This window comes from Chaetodon auriga, chromosome 3 (assembly GCF_051107435.1).
Source record: "Chaetodon auriga isolate fChaAug3 chromosome 3, fChaAug3.hap1, whole genome shotgun sequence".
Taxonomy (NCBI): Eukaryota; Metazoa; Chordata; class Actinopteri; order Chaetodontiformes; family Chaetodontidae; genus Chaetodon; species Chaetodon auriga.
Genome location: NC_135076.1, coordinates 23638750 through 23656383, shown reverse-complemented (window position 1 = coordinate 23656383; position 17634 = coordinate 23638750). Strand labels below are relative to the sequence as shown.

General features: G+C 40.2%; 1 protein-coding gene across 1 annotated transcript; it reads right to left on the bottom strand.

Moving 5' to 3' along the window:
• Positions 1-2334: 2334 nt before the first annotated feature.
• LOC143318698 (uncharacterized) lies at positions 2335-15889 on the bottom strand. The gene is made up of 18 exons (XM_076727161.1): positions 15698-15889; positions 15174-15339; positions 14933-15085; positions 14688-14848; positions 14353-14529; positions 12225-12363; positions 10966-11153; positions 10709-10850; positions 10453-10619; positions 6035-6262; positions 5507-5672; positions 5263-5418; positions 5015-5175; positions 4680-4856; positions 4118-4256; positions 2857-3044; positions 2600-2741; positions 2335-2510 (listed from the first exon to the last, which is right to left on the bottom strand). Exons 1-18 carry the CDS (start codon positions 15887-15889, stop codon positions 2335-2337), a joined length of 3018 nt encoding a protein of 1005 aa, XP_076583276.1.
• Between the last annotated feature and the right edge of the window lie 1745 nt (positions 15890-17634).

Genomic DNA, 17634 nt, shown 5'->3' with positions numbered 1-17634 from the left:
AAACACACAATTTTCAGTACTTTCACGAACACTGTGTGATTGTGTTAAAGGTACAATACCATTTCTGCATTGATTTCAAAACAGAGTAAAACATTTAAACATTTGTGGTGGCCATTTGTCAAAATATACGCTGTAACCTTTAACTAAACTTCAAAAATGTAAATCAAAGAGCCACTTTGCACCATGAGCTTGTAACGTACACAGGCGGAAGAAATTCAATGTCCATTCCAAAGTTTATGGGTTTTCATGTTTTGTTTTTTTTTCCAGAATCAAGCAAACAAAGACCAAAGGGATCCTACCTCTCCTGCTCTGGTAAAAAACCATGGGCCCACCCAGGTGCATTCTGATCCTACACCTACCCTTCTGCTTATATGCTCTCTGTTGTCCATAACCAAATTCTGAAACAAAACAAATGAACAAAATAATAACTAGACAAACTAAACACTAAACTGGGAAATAATTAAACTAAACAAACAACTAAAGAAAATGCTAAAGAACTCTAAATGAAACAAACCTCTAAAATAATCAAACAAAAATATTACTTACAAGTAGCAAACAAAAACTAAAGATTAACAAACAAATAGCTCCCACAACATTTGAAAAAATAATAACTGCTAATAAAGAAAACAAATTATGGTTTGAGACTGACAATTCTGAGATATGACCAAAATCATGTATTGATTTCAAAACAGAGTAAAGCATTAATGTTTAAAAAAAAATTGCTGATAAAGAGAAGAAATTATGGTTTGAGTGAACAGCACTGGAGGATAAAGAGAGGGTTTCCCGTCTAATCGTGTTACTTCGTCTTTTGACTCCTTGCTGATAATCTGAGAAAATGACGTAGACATGGCTTCAGATGAAGATACAAGGTTATGTGCACACAACAGAATACATTTTTCATTTATTACTAACAAAATCAAGGAGGCTAATTTTAAATGTTTTCATCAATGTTATCTTTCTCCAGTGCTGAAGTCTAATATTTCCAAAGACAAGTACAAAACCTCATGCAAGTAGTTTTTAGATAGCGTCAACATTCACTCAGTCAATGATAAATATAGAGTTTAATATACTTGTATTTAACACTGAGGGTTCTATTTGTGTGTCAGACTTCAAATCATGTGTAATTACTCTGGAGCCTTTGCATGAAAGATTGTGTTGTAATATACGAATGCATAACATACAAGGAGATATGTGCTTGGATAAAGTTAACACGCTCAGGAAGAGTTTGTTTGCCCAACAAGCAGCTTTAACAAGACCGCATTTTGGCAAAGACTGTATTATGCAGGAAAGTTTTATGGTGAGCAAGCTAAAAAACTGAAACTTCATGTGGTTGTGACCCCGCAGTTGCACCGTGCTATTCTCGGTGACATGGCGTCTGCAAGTCGATTTTGTTCTGTCCTCCATGCAGCTGCAAACCCGGCTGATTTGGTCATATTTCCTTGATATTTGTGCTTCTACTGTGGGTAAGTAGGCTTCAAAGTTAAATGGGTTTTTTTTTTTTGTCTGTTTTAATTGTGCACCCTCATCCATCAAAAATCGACTTGTGGCAGATTTTACTTAGAGTGCCAGCAGAGTTTAGTTCAGAAGGGATTGCTTACCCTCTTCTTCTTCTTCTTCTTCTTCTTCTTCTTCTCTCTCTCTCTCTCTCTTTTTTTTTTTTTTTTTTTGCTATTTTTACAATGTGTTCATGTTACCATGTGTAAATCTTGATCATTAAAATGTAAATGTAAAATTGAGTTTGTGTGCAGAAAATTCAACAGTCATAGTGGAAACTGCAGCAATAGTAAATGAACTATGAACAAAGTATTAATTATGTACAAAAATGGTTGCTTCCAGTTCCAGTTCCAGTCACCAGCCATGAATCTATGTTGTGTTGTGTTTTTACAAATGACTTAAACAAGGTTTGTGACACAAATTAGTATATCATTTATTGGTCATTTTGAAATGCTTTGTTAATTATTTTAGTTCATTAAGTAATGGCTTATACATGACCTAACAGAATTGAGCCAGTACAGTTTGTAAGCTTCAAGAATGTATATTTATGAAATCTTCATACATTTTGTCATTAATAAATACAAGGACAAAGGGGACATCTCATTAAGAGTGTCTGTGAAGATACTGAAGTCATGCAGGTCATGTTTATTCAAGGAGGTTTGTATTTGGGGTTTGAAACGTAGAGGCGGAGACAATAAACAGGTCTTCACTACATGAGGCAATCATATAACAGTGAAAGGCTGACAGTCAAAGACAGTTTTCTCTCCACCTGAAGTATTTTAAGTCTTATCTGTTTCATATCAGTTGGATGTAAAGTGGTTGAGTGAGATGCTGCAGAATTCAGCGAGCCTTGGCATAAACCTTGTAGGGGTGTGGTACACGTGTAGTTCCGGTAACTCCTTCTGTACTCAGCTCAACTCCATCAGGAACGGAGAAAGAGAACTTCTGTAGTAAACCGACAAGAAACAGGAACAGCTCCATCTTGGCGAGGCCTTCTCCGAGACACACACGTTTCCCTAAAGAGTCCACAGAAGTTTTAACAGTTCAGGATAACACTTACATTCTGGTTGAGGTTGTGCTAAAGATTGAGGTGAATGTGGTTTACCTGCAGAGAAAGGCAGGAGAGCTTCTCTCTTCACAAACTTTCCCTCAGCATCGAGGAAGTGTCCCGGGTTGAAGCTGTCTGGAGTCTCCCATTCAGTCTTGTCAAACAGCACAGAGGTCAAGTTGGGCAATATGGACATACCCTAAGAATCAAGACCCTTATGTTAACACCATGCATTGCTGACACAACACTTTAATTCCTCCAAAACTTTCAAGACATAATTCTGTTAAGACTTAAAATGACTGTACTAAATGCACCTTGGGGATAAAGTAACCACCCAGTGTTGTGTCCTTGGCGGCCATTCTGAGTCCACTGAGAGGAACAATGTTTCCAACCCTCTGGATCTCGTGGATGACGGCATCAGTGTAGGGCAGTTTGGCTCTGTCAGCCATGGAGGGCAGGCGGTTCTGTCCAATGACTCTGTCTATCTCTGCCTGGACTTTATCTAGAAATACAAGAAAATTGAAGGAATGGACATGTGAGTATTGCTTTAAGACAGACTTGAAAAACTGTGAAGCTCTGTGTTCATTTCCTCCAAAGGTTTCTTACAAACAAGGATGATTGAAGGCAACAGGTTGCTGCCTTGAACTTTTTGTTGTGGCATAGTAACTGAACATTGCTACAAAGAAAACATTTATCTGAATGGCTTAACTGCTCTGTTACCTCAAGGGTTTATCCACAAATTTGTAGATGTAGGGATCAATCAGGACATATTGCCTTTAAATGCCAGTAAATCCTTATTATAAGCCTTTCAAAGAGAAAATGAGGCATACGAACAATCCCAATCATTAGCCATGCTAGTGGCGTGGCGATGCCACTGGCAATCAGTTGGTCTGTCAGTCCACCACTTTGGTCCAGACTGAAATATCTCAACAACTACTGGATGGATTGACAGGTAGAGTCCCGCAGAGCTGCTAGCATGGCTGTATACTCATTTGGTGTTCTTTCCATGTTGTTTCCATTGACTGTATAACAAAGAGTGGACCTAACCACCATGATGTCACCCATTGGTTTGTGACTGCCATTTCTGGCAGTGGCAATCTTGGCATTTTGGAGCCAGATGTGCCCATGTTTGGATGAGAGGGTGGACCTGCCATGGGTACACATCGCTGTGCCTGTATCCTGATTTGATATGACAGAGAACGTGAGGACAAGTTGTGGTAGTGATTTGCAACCATGTCCTCAAGCACACCCTGCTTTACAATGCAGTTCTACATGGGCCCACAGTAACTAAATTAAACATGCTGTATTGAAAAAGACTTGAAACAAGCAAATGAGACCATAAACTCATGAGGAAACTGTTTACCGAGGTAATAAATCAAAATAGTCAAAATCAGATTTTCTCATAAACATGCATACAATCTGTTTTGCAACCAGTGAGGTCGCCCCCTGCTGGCGCTTAGAAAGAATGCAAGTTCAAGGCACTTTCTCATTCAGACCCACAAGTTCCGTCCACTAATTCCACTGGCTATGGTTGTTTTTCAGGGAGTTCATTATATGGCCTAGTGTGGCACCTACCCTGGATATCGGGGTGTTTGATGAGGAAAACCAAAGCCCACAGCAAAGTGGTGGATGTTGTCTCAGTTCCAGCCAGGAACAGATCCAGAGAGCACAGGGCCAGATTGGTCTCAGTGAAGCCCAGGTCAGTCTCTTTGTGCTGTTCAGAAATGCAGACAAGATACAGTTGATTGACAGGAGGGCCTACACAGTGCAGCATGTACGGTATTGTTGGCTAGTACTTATCGCCTCTATCCGAGCATCAAAGAGTGTATTTTAAGCCAAAACCTGATCTTTTGTTAAGCCTAACCAACTTGTTTTGGTGCCGAAACATGACTAAACTGTGACTGAAAACTGAAAATAATAAGTCACTGTTTGATTTGTCTTCGGTATAATAGTCCTGTGTTTGATCCATACATCCACCACAACCTCCTCCCTACTTCAGCTTTGTCACTCTTTGTACTGTCCGCTAAAGGCTTTCTGACCAACGAGCACTAGCCAATTAAAACACAGTGGGGCGGGACTTTGTGGAACAGAGTTGGGGGAAAAAAATCACATAAGCGCAATGCAGTTGTTCACATACCTTCTCCATTTCAATGATGAAAGTGTCAATGTAGTCGCGGGGATTGTTGTAGTCCAGGTCCTTCTTGTGACTCCTCACCTCCTCTGTGATGAAGTCTTGGAGTGCTTTGAAGTGGCTGAATATTTTGTTGTGAGGACCTGGCAAGTGTTTCATCACTCCAGGGAATGACTCATACAGCTTTTCGGAAGAAATCAGTGGATGAGAGAAACTTTCACTCACATCATCTTTGGTGACAAGTTATGAGCATGGCCATTGGCCTCTGAGACGATTACAGATCGTCTCCCGCAGTCCCACCAGAATGCTGTCTCTGAAGTCACCAGATGTGGATGACTTACCAGACCCCATATAGAGCCCTCCAGAAAAAGAACTTCGGACAGATACTTCAGCATCATCTGGAATTTGTGGTTGTTGTATTCAAATCGTTTCCCCATCACCAGCCGGCAAATGATGTTGGACACAGCGTTGTTGAAGAGGCCTGCTGGACTGAATGGTTCACCTGGAGGAAAGGAGTCCCCTGTTTAGACAATTGCTGAAGAGCTGAGATGACAAACTATAACTGTATTTTATTCTCATTGTGTGCCACCTTTTTCCTTCTCTATCTCCTCCTGCAGGTGTCGGATCTCCTCACAGATACTCTGCTCGAGGCTGTTTTTGCCCAGGCCAAAACTACGTAAGGTAGACAAAGCAAAGCGCCGCTGTCTCTTCCATACTTCACCATTGCTCATGAACAGACCACTACCTAGACACAAGCATGCAGAGGAAAGAGGGTTAAAGGTTCATGGGAAGTAATTTCTCTGCAGCATGAGAGAAAGGACAGATTTGTATACCATTGGTTCCTGAGCAATGTCTGTCCATCATTGGACTGTATGGTCGATCCACAAAGTTCTCGGCTTGTGCCACAATGGCTTCCTTCACCATCTTGTATCCAGACACAAGCACCATCTTGTCACCACCCAGGCGGACGCTGAACACATTCCCATAGATGTCAGCGAGCTGCAGACAATACATGAAGGAACAGTGATGCCCACGATACATTACTGCATCATATGGACTTTTGTCTTAAATTCAGTTGATTGCAAATGCACATTTCCGAATGTGTGCAACATTAAAGCTACAGTATTCTCAAGAATGAATGAATGGAAATTATTAGAATGTCTCAATAAAATTCACACTTCAAAATGAAAACGTGCACAGCAAAAACTGATAGAAAAACAAAACTCGACATCACTTTTAAAGACCTTTAACAAAACTGAAACATATCAATAAAAGCCTTTCACAATGATATCACTTTTAATCTTTGATCCTTAATGATTACAGGCACTGTAAGGTGAAACCTTCTGTGTATTAATCTTTACCTTGGTAAAATAAATGTGTGGATGTTTTCTGTCCACACTGAAGAAATTCCCAATTAAGGGAAGAGCCAATGGTCCTGGAGGAAAATCTGGAGGGTTCTTGTATTTGAGGTAGTCTGCAATTAGGATAAAAATAAAAATGAACAGAAATATGGCTTTGAGGTCAAAGCTCAGTATAAAATTATAAAGCCACATTGTTGAAAAGAGTTGAACCAGCAGCAGGAGGAAGGTCTGAGCTTCTTAAGACTTGTGTCCTCACTTGAAATACCTGTTGTTTTATAATGTCTGTATGTACAAAGGGCCTTGTGATAGTTGTTCTTACATAACCACCGACAGACACACCTCCTTTTCCCATGACAAGCAAGATCTCATATGATAAAAACTGAAGTGATGATATAGTACATGATTAACAAAATGATCTCTCAACAAAACATTAAAAATCAATTTGACTTGAACATAGCAATATTATAGCAGTCGCTCATAGGCATGGCCATCTCGACTGAACAATATAACACACACTGCATGAAAGACCTCCGCGGTCTTCCAGTGACCTGAGACTTTGGATTTTGTAAATAGAATTAAACCAACAATACAAAGTGCAGTGGGAATAAAAGGCATCTAAATTTATCGATTTCAAAACAGAGTAAAGCGTTAATACATGTAAAAAATAATTGCTGATAAAGAAAAGAAATTATGGTTTGAGTTAACAGCAGTGGAGGACAAAGCGATGACTGATGAATTAAAGGCAAAATCAGAGAATTTCATGGTTTCTCGTCTAATCGTGTTACTTCATCTTTTGACTCCTTGCTGATAATCTGTCAAAATGATGTTGACATGGCTTCAGATGAAGATACAAGGTTATGTGCACACAACAGAATACATTTTTTTATTTAGTACTAACAAAATCACAGAGGCTAATTTTAAATGTTTTCATCAATGTTATCTTTCTCCAGTGCTGAAGTCTAATATTTCCAAAGATAAGTACCCAACCTGATACAAGTAGTTTTTAGATAGCATCAACATTCACTCAGTCAATGATAAATATCGAGGTTAATGGACTTGTATTTAAGACTGAGGTTTTGATTTGTGTGTCGGACTTTGATTTTATGACGTGAAGCAAATCACGTGTAATTGCTCTGGAGCCTTTGCGTGAGAGATCGTGTTGTAATATACCAGTGCGTAATATATCGTATATATATCACTATCACATATCAATATATCACTCAAGAAAATCCCATGACCATTACACAAATAAAGAACAACTGACTGTCAAAATAAGTTAAAATAACTTTGCACTATGCTCTCTATATGCACAATATCATACATGTTTACAATTGCATCCCCATGCTGCTTCTGCACTTGCACTTTCTATGTTGCATCCTATATTATTGCACCTCAATAACACACCTCAAAATGTGACTATACTCTGGCACACTGTGAATATTATACATAAATCATATGTCCGTTGTCTGTCTGTATACGTTGTGTCCAGTGCTGTTGTCTGTTTGGACTATTATGTTATATGTTGTGTGTTATATATTACTTGCACATTGGAGTATGGAGAAAACGCACTTCAATCCACTGTGTAACCACCTGCATTGTTTGGTTGACAGTAAAGTTCACTTTGACTTTGACTTTGACTTTGATCATGGTCTCATGTTGCTCAAGACTAATGATCAAAACCTGATTTGCTCTTTATGTCATCCAACACTTGATTTCTCAACAGTTTCTGAATATCTCAAGTTATTGAGTCAAAAATTATCTGAGATCCCATAGAGGAAAGCTTTTCAGACCAATGATAGATAAATACAGTAGATACTGAATCTGTCCAAGTATAAGTGTGTTTAAATGTCTTCACACAGAGTGAGAAAGTAACACTGCCACAGTAAACTTTGCGTGTGTGTAAATTAACTATAACATTAGTAAAAAGCTGTGATTTGTGACCTTAAAATCTGGGTAACCTCGCACAGATGTACTAATGATATATGTGAAGGCAGGTTTCCCCATCAGGTGCAACAAAGCTACTAAGAAATAGAGCACAGACTCAAGCATCGTGTTAATAGCTGTGCCCTGTAAAACAAGTCATAAAACGTTGGCATCAGTTTTGTAGAAGTAATTTATGAATTTTATAGCTTGTTATCCTTCCCTGGGTGGCTCTGGCTGTACTCCTTTACCTTAGGTATGAAGTATTCTCCCAGTGTGGTGTCTTTACTGGCCATTTTAGAGAATCCCAAGGGAAGAATATTTGCCATCCTTCGAGACTCATGGATGACAGCGTCCGGATAAAGCAGGTTGGGTCTGTCGACTGTTGGATCACTCTGTCGATCTCTGCCTGGACTTTCTCTGATTGAGGAAGCAGAGTCGCAATCTAAACGAGGGCCCAGTGTAAAGTATTGGCAGTTATTTCTGTAGCAGCCTCAATCTGGTCCAGGGTGCAAACTAGCAGGGTTTCAATGCTGAAGCAGAAAATGCACTCATTTCCGTGCTCTCAGCTTAATTTTTGTTTTTGTTTTGTTTTTGTTTTTTTTTGTTGTTACATTTCTACGTCATTTTTGATAGTGATAGCTGGAGAGCGACAGGAAAGGCAGTTTACATAGACTTACATTCATTTCTTGGAGACTTACCATAACCTTAACCTAAAAGTTTATATTATGAGGGTTTGCATATTGTCCCTGTAAGGTGAATCCCCACACTGTAAATAATATACCTACATGCACATGCGCGCACACACACACGCGCGCGCACACACACACACACACACACACACACACACACACCTTCCTGTGTTTTGCACTTTCATTTTGAAAGCTATGCAGGTTAACCAGAAGTCTTATCTTGACATCAGTCAGACTGTCAGTGATTTATTTTTACACTATTGCAAATACTTATTCCTTTTCCCTAATAGAAGATAACATTGTAAGCTGTAACACTTTCTGCATTTTGAAATGAATGAATAACTCTGGTTATAGAGGAATCGCACAGAAAGAGAAGGCAACATTTCAGAGCTGTTATAAAACCATTCCGACAGATGACAAATCTCGTAAATCATTCACTCAAATACAAAACAATGGCAGAAATTGACATCAATAAAAAACAAATTCAACCACACTGTTTGGTCTACACAGTATATCAAAAATATAGTTTTATATAAGTACTCCTCATGTTATTTAACCAACTTGAATGGGCCCATTAAACAAACCTAAAACTGACACTTTGCCCTCATTTCGGCTTTGGCCCACAACACAGAACAATCTCAACATTCATTTACAAAACAATAAAAATAAAAAAACATGGTTCACACACTGGGCACATTCATAAGATCAGTCAGTTTTCACTGTTATGTTATTTCATGGACCAAACAATAAATTGATGAATGATGAATCTAATCTGCAAATTGATGGTGAAAACTGAATTGCAGCACTAACTGTTTAGGACAGAAATTTACTTGTGTTGGCCTCTGTTGAATCACATTTAGACCGTTTGATCTCGCTCGACAGGCAGCTCCTAAATACAACAAAGCAATTACTTGAATTCTTTCTTCAGCAGTAAAGTCACAAAATGAGTAGCCTGTACCTGAAGCGTAGATTAACTAACTAAATAAAAAAACTGAAACCTCATGTGGTTGTGACCCTGCGGTTCCACCCCACACTTCTCCGTGACATCGCGTCTGCAAGTCGATTACAGATAGATAGATAGATAGATCGGACTTTATTGATCCCACACCTGGGAAATTTAGACGTTACAGCAAGCAGGTTACAACAAGCAGGCACAGTGGCACAAGAGGCCAAAAAAATAAAAATGTAAAAATTCACAAGATATAGGATAGAAGAAACAACTATGTCTATATACATTTGTACAGATTATTTACTTTTTGTTCTGTCCTCCATGCAGCTGCAAACCTGGCTGGACGCACTTCAGAAGTCGATTTTGTGAACTTGCACAGATTTTGATGATTTGGTCATATTTCCTCGATATTTGTGCTTGTACTGTGGGTAAGTAGGCTTCGAAGTTAAACAGTTTCTTTTTTGTCTGTTGTAATTGCTTTTGTTGTCGATGTGTGATTGGGAGTGCACAGGGAGTTATATTCTGCTCTGTGCACACTGACACCTCATCCATCAAAAATAGACTTCAGGAAAATGTTACCATGTGTTCATGTTGCCATGTGTAAATCTTATCTCATAAACAGTGTCTGTGAAGATACTTCGTTCATGCAGGTCATGGTTATCCAAGGAGGGTTGTATCAACGGGGAAATGGACTTGGGTTTCAAGACAAAAAACAGGTCTTTGCTACATGAGGCAATCAAACAGTCGTGAAAGGTTGACACTGAGAGGTTTTCTCTCCTTAACTGTTTTAAGTCTTATCTGTTTCATGTCAGTTGGATGTAAAGTGGTTGAGTGAGATGCTGCAGAATTCAGCGAGCCTTGGCATAAACCTTGTAGGGGTGTGGTACACGTGTAGTTCCCGTAACTCCTTCTGTACTCAGCTCAACTCCATCAGGAACGGAGAAAGAGAACTTCTGTAGCAAACCAACAAGAAACAGGAACAGCTCCATCTTGGCAAGGCCTTCTCCGAGACACACACGTTTCCCTAAAGAGTCCACAGAAGGTTTAAGAGCTCAGGATAACACTTATATTCTGGTTGAGGTTGTGCTAAAGATTGAGGTGAATGTGGTTTACCTGCAGAGAAAGGCAGGAGAGCTTCTCTCTTCACAAACTTTCCCTCAGCATCGAGGAAGTGTCCCGGGTTGAAGCTGTCTGGAGTCTCCCATTCAGTCTTGTCGAACAGCACAGAGGTCAAGTTGGGCAATATGGACGTACCCTAAGAATCAAGACCCTTATGTTAACACCATGCATTGCTGAAACAACACTTTCATTCCTCCAAAACTTTCAAGACATTATTCTGTTAAGACTTAAAATGACTGTACTAAATGCACCTTGGGTATGAAGTAACCACCCAGTGTTGTGTCCTTGGCGGCCTTTCTGAGCCCATTGAGAGGAACAATGTTTCCAACCCTCTGGATCTCGTGGATGACGGCATCAGTGTAGGGCAGGTTGGCTCTGTCAGCCATGGAGGGCAGGCGGTTCTGTCCAATGACTCTGTCTATCTCTGCATGCACTTTATCTAGAAATACAGGAAAATTGAAGGAATGGGCTTGTGAGTATTGCTTTGAAACAGACTTGAAAAAAGAAACTGAAGCTCTCCGTTCATTTCCTCCAAAGATTGCTTACAAATAAGGATGATTGAAAGCAACAGGTTGCTGCCTTGAACTTTTTGTTGTGGCGTAGTAATGAACATTGCTACAAAGAAAACATTTATGTGAATGGCTTAACTGCTCTGTTACCTCAAAGTTTTATCCATGAACTTGCAAATGTGGGCTTCAAACCAGGACATATTGCCTTTAAATGGCAGTAAATCCTTTTTGTCAGCCCTTCAAGGAGAAAATGAGGCATACGAACAATCCCGATCATGACTGGCAATCAGTTGGTCTGTCAGTCCACCACTTTGGTCCAGACTGAAATATCTCAACAGCTATTGGATGGATTGATAGGTACAGTCCCGCAGAGCTGCTAGCATGGCTGTATACTCATTTGGTGTTCTTTCCATGTTGTTTCCATTGACTGTATAACAAAGAGTGGACATAACCACCATGATGTCACCCATTGGTTTGCGACTGCCATTTCTAAACCTAGAGGTTGGCATTGTGGCAATCTTTGCATTTTGGAGTCAGAAGTGACCATGATGAGAGGGTGGGCCTGCCATGGGTATGCACTGCTGTACTTGTATCCCGATTTGATGACAGAGAATGTGAGGACAAATTGTGGTAGTGATTTGCAACCATGCCGTAAAGCACACCCTGCTTTATAATGTATTTAGTTCTACATGGGCCCACAGTTATTGAATTAAACATCATGCTGTATTGAAAAAGACTTGAAACAAGCGAATGAGACCATAAACTCATGAGGAAACTGCTTACTGAGGTAATAAATCAAAATAGTCAAAATCAGATTTTCTCATAAACATGCATACAATCTGACTTTGTTTTGCAACCAGTGAGGTCACCCCCTGCTGGCCCTTAGAAAGAATGCAAGTTCAAGGCATTTCCACATTCAGACCCACAAGTTCTGTCCACTAATTCTACTGGCTATGGTTGTTTTTCAGGTAGCTCATTATATGGCCTAGTGTGGCACTTACCCTGGATATCGGGGTGTTTGATGAGGAAAACCAAAGCCCACAGCAAAGTGGTGGATGTTGTCTCAGTTCCAGCCAGGAACAGATCCAGAGAGCACAGGGCCAGATTGGTCTCAGTGAAGCCCAGGTCGGTCTCTTTGTGCTGTTCAGAAATGCAGACAAGATACAGTTGATTGACAGGAGGGCCTACATAGTGCAGTGTGTGCAAAATTGTTTTTTCCCCTTAAACTGTTCCGCCTACTCCTGCCGTCCTGTGCTGTGATTGGCTAGTACTTATTGCCTCTGTTCGAACATGAAACAGTTTATTTTAACCCAAATCCTGATCTTTTCCCAAACCTAATCAACTTGGTTTGGTGCCTAAATGTAACCAAACTGTGACTGAAAACTGAGAATACTCAGTAAATGTTTGGTTTGTCTTCGGTATGATAGTGCTGTTTTTGATCCATTCATCCACCACAACCTCCTCCCCAAGGTTCTAAATTAACTTTTTTGATCACCAGCCAATGTGGCTGGTGACCTTCTGAAGTTACCAGCCAATCAGAATTTCCACTAGCCAAATTTTTTCCCGGTGAAAATAAGAGAGATTATGAGTGCCACTGAATGCATTTGATCATTATATTTACATTGTTGGCATGAAAAATGCACAGAAAGTACAACACATGAAACAAAATATACACAGAAAGTGCAAACATTTAATTTATACAAACAAAATATGCTGTCAGATTTATTATTTTATAAAAGACATTTTTCCAGTAAGTATTTAGTATCATTACATTCCTAAGAAAATGTATTTTTCCTTTCAACTTAAAGTGTTTCTGCTTTCCTTCTTTAATAAGAAATATATATATAAGTAACAGCCATGACTTCAACACTTGCAAAAAATTGCATTGGTAATAAATTGAATTATGTATGTACAACTAGAAAACACAAATAGTGCAGCAGTCAGTATTGCAGTCCTTCTATAAAATAAAATGTACAATGCACAGTACATTTCAGTGGGATTTTTTTCTTTTTGAATACCCCAAACGTAAAGTTCCCTCTGTGTCTATGGAAGCATGTAACGTTATGTCACTCTATATCGTATTAAATGCACTGATTCTGAAATATGTAAATAGTAACATTCATTCACTTACTCACACATCCATGTGAAGTCGGTAAAAGGCCTGCCCTTTTTTGCGATGGCGTGGGCATTTCGAAAAAGCAGTTGCATCTTCTCCAACTCAGACGTCTTCAATAAAGAGAGGCTTCTCCCAGCAAGGCTCTCTTCGATACGACCTGTCTTTGCGGTTTTAATCCTTAGGCTCTCCTGATGACTTCGGGCACTCTCATGGTCCTTTACTGCCTCGACTTTAAAATTATTAGTCCCCACCACAAAATTATTCGTCTTGTTTTTTTCTTTCGTGTACATGCGGCAATCTTTACAAAACATGACGGCATTTTCGTGATCAAACACAAGCCATTCACGACCTGTCAGCCATTTAGCGTTAAACTTTCTTTTCTTCGTTTCGCACGCTTTGTCGACATTCTCACCCCCTGCCTCCTTCCTCTTCTCGCCCCCAGACGTCTGTCCCAACCACCGCAGCATTTAGTTTAACTTTACTTTTTACTTTTAGCTAGCTCAGTCTCCTTTTTTACAGTTTATACGCCGCCGTTCATTCTTCTTCTTCTTCTTCTTCTTCTTCTTCCTTGTGTTTGCGTTTCCGTGGTTTCTCGCGCCGGCTGCACTACAGACTGTAGTGTGCCTGCGCACAGCCAATGGGCGTCTTGTACGTCATCACGTAGCATTACGACAGTGTTCATGGGAAATGTAGGACGGACTGTCGGGGACAAATGACCAAGAACTGTAGAGCGGCTCTGACTGACATGATTGCCTAATGCATTACCGGCCAAATTGGCTAGTAAGTTTTTATTTACACCCGCCAATATGAATTTTAACCCGCATTTGGCGGGTTGGCGGGTGTTAATTTAGAACCCTGCTCCTCCCTACTTCAGCTTTGTCACTCTTTGCACTGTCAGCTAAAGGCCTTCTGACCAACGAGCACTAGCCAATCAAAACACAGTAGGGCGGGACTTGGTGGAACAGAGTTGGGGGGAAAAAAATCACGTGTGCGCAATGCAGTTGTTCACATACCTTCTCCATTTCAATGATGAAAGTGTCAATGTAGTCCCGGGGATTGTTGTAGTCCAGGTCCTTCTTGTGACTCTTCACCTCCTCTGTGATAAAGTCTTGGAGTGCGTTGAAGTGGCTGAATATTTTGTTGTGAGGACCTGGCAAGTGCTTCATCACTCCAGGGAATGACTCATACAGCTATTCGGAAGAAATCAGTGGATGAGAGAAACTTTCACTCACATCATCTTTGGTGACAAGTTATGAGCATGGCCACTGGCCTCTCAGACAGTTACGGATAGGCTCCAGCAGTCCCACCAGAATGCTGTCTCTGAAGTCACTAGATATGGCTGACTTACCAGACCCCATGTAGAGCCTTGCAGAAAAAGAATTTCGGACAGATACTTCAGCATCATCTGGAATTTGTGGTTGTTGTATTCAAATCGTTTCCCCATCACCAGCCGGCAAATGATGTTGGACACAGCGTTGTTGAAGAGGCCTGCTGGACTGAATGGTTCACCTGGAGGAAAGACAATTGCTTAGACAATTGCTGAAGAGCTGAGGCGACTAACTACAATTGTTTTTTATTCTCATTGAGTGTCACCCTTTTCCTTCTCTATCTCCTCCTGCAGGTGTCGGATCTCCTCACAGATACTCTGCTCGAGGCTGTTTTTGCCCAGACCAAAACTACGTAAGGTAGACAAAGCAAAGCGCCGCTGTCTCTTCCATATTTCGCCATTGCTCATGAACAGACCATCTAGACACAAGCATGCAGAGGAAAGAGGGTTAATGGTTCAGGGGAAGTAATTTCTCTGCAGCATGAGAGAAAGGACAGATTTGTACACCTTTGGTTCCTGAGTAAAGTCTGTCCATCATTGGATTGTACGGTCGATCCACAAAGTTCTCAGCTTGCGCGACAATGGCTTCCTTCACCATCTTGTATCCAGACACAAACACCATCTTGTCACGACCGAGGCGGACACTGAACACATTCCCATAGATGTCAGCCAGCTGCAGACAATACATGAAGGAACAGTGATGCACCACAACACATTACTGCATCATATGGACTTTTGTCTTAAATTCAGTCAAATGCACATTTCCAAAAGTGTGCAACCTTAAAGCTACAGTCCATTCTCAAGGTGAATGAATGGAAATTATTAGATTGTCTCAATAAAATTCACATTTCTGAATGAAGATGTGCACAGCAAAATTTGATGGAAAAACAAAACCAGAAATCTCTTTTAAAGAGGTTTAACAAAACTAAACGATACCGATATAAGCCTTTAGCAATGATATCACTTTTAATCTTTGATCCTTAATGATTACAGGCACTGTAAGGTGAAACCTTCTGTGTATTAATCTTTACCTTGGTAAAATAAATGTGTGGATGTTTGTTGTCCACACTGAAGAAATTCCCAACAAAGGGAAGAGCCAACGGTCCTGGAGGAAAATCTGGAGGGTTCTTGTATTTGAGGTAGTCTGCAATTAGGATAAAAATAAAAATAAACAGGAATGTTGCCTTGAGGTCAAAACTCAGTAAAAAATTATAAAGCCACATTGTTGAAGAGAGTTGAACCAGCAGCAGGAGGAAGGTCTGAGCTTTTGTCCTCACTTTAAATACCTGTTGTTTTATAATGTCTGTATGTACAAAGGACCTTGTGATAGTTGTTCTTACATAACCACCGACAGACACACCTCCTTTTCCCATGACAAGCAAGATCTCATATGATAAAAACTGAAGTGATGATATAGTACATGATTAACAAAATGGTCTTCCAGTGACCTCAGACTTTGGATTTTGTAAATAGAATTAAACCAACAATACAAAGTGCAGACGGAATGAAAGGCATCTAAATACTCAGAGATCTAGCCTCAAGGTAACTGCGCAGAAAAAGCTCTACTGAACAGGCAAGATATTTCTGTAATATAATTTCAAGTAGCTGCCACAAACCTCGTGTTCTTTTTAACACAATTAATAATGTTCTCAATACCCCCCATCTGCTTCCCTTGTTGTGTCCCCGGAAATCTGTGAAAAATTCCTCCACTTTTTTAATAATAAGGTCATGACCATCAGAGCAGACATCCTACCCCCTTCCTATGATCCCTCCATTACTGTCACTTCCTCTGCTGTCTTTAAGCAGTTTGAGCCTGTGTCTCTTTCCCAGTTACTGGAGGTTATTGGTCACATGAAACCCTCTACCTGTCCCACTGATGTTGTTCCCTCTCACTTTTTCAAGGAGACCTGTGAGACTATTGGACCTTGTATCCAATCAATTATAAACAGCAGTTTGGCTTCGGGTATTGTTCCAACTAATTTTAAACATGCAGTTGTTGAACCACTGATCAAAAAACCTAACCTGGACACCTCAGACCTCTCAAACTTTAGGCCCATTTCTAAACTTCCTTTTTTATCAAAAATTTTGGAAAAAGTTGTGCTCTGTCAACTGCAGTTCTTTTTAAACTCACATGGTGTTCTTGAGTTGCTCCAGTCTGGTTTTAAAGCATTTCACAGCACTGAATCTGCACTTTTAAAGGTTTTTAATGATCTTTTATTAGACATTGATTCAGGGCATTCTGCTGTTCTTATGCTTTTAGACCTCTCAGCTGCCTTTGATACAGTGGATCACAGTATCCTCATATTTCGCCTGGAGCACCATGTAGGTATTAAAGGAACAGCTCTGGAGTGGTTCAGGTCTTATTTGACTGACAGAAGTTTTTCTGTCAGTCTTGGTGATTGTGTGTCGTCCTCAGCGCCTTTACGTTGTGGAGTGCCTCAGGGGTCCATTCTCGGGCCTATCCTCTTTCCCCTTTATATGCCCCCCCTGGGGTTCATAAGAAAGCATGACGTAGCTTTCCATTTTTATGCTGACGACACACAAATTTATCTGCCCCTGAAACAAAATGGCTCCTTACAGCCACTGTTGGACTGTCTGAAGGACGTTAAAGCATGGATGGCCTTGAATTTTTCAAAATTTAACGACAATAAAACAGAAGTTCTATTTGGACTGAGTAATGTGCGTACTGGCCCCCATATGGACCTGAGCTCACTGAGTCCATACATAAAATCCACTGTAAAAAATCTTGGGGTAATAATGGACAGTGATTTTAAATTGGACAAACAAATTAATTCAGTGGTGAAATCCAGCTTCTTCCAGCTGAGGCTTTTATCTAAAGTCAAGTCCTGCCTTGTAGCCCTGTAGTTTGGATAACTTCCAGGCAAATATGGGAATCACCAGATGACACGTCAGAGAGTGAAGAAGAAAGCCAGCGAACATGATTAAACATAACGTGAATAAAAATTAA

What these genes read in the sequence shown, in the direction of transcription:
- LOC143318698 (XM_076727161.1), bottom strand. Translation starts at nt 15,889, where the DNA reads ATGTGGCTTTATAATTTTTTACTGAGTTTTGACCTCAAGGCAACATTC. An exon ending in CACACATTTATTTTACCAAG is followed by an intron (nt 15,340 to 15,697) that starts GTAAAGATTAAT and finishes TATTGTCTGCAG; the next exon opens with CTGGCTGACATCTATGGGAA. An exon ending in AGGGCTCTATATGGGGTCTG is followed by an intron (nt 4,857 to 5,014) that starts GTAAGTCATCCA and finishes TCTTCCGAAAAG; the next exon opens with CTGTATGAGTCATTCCCTGG.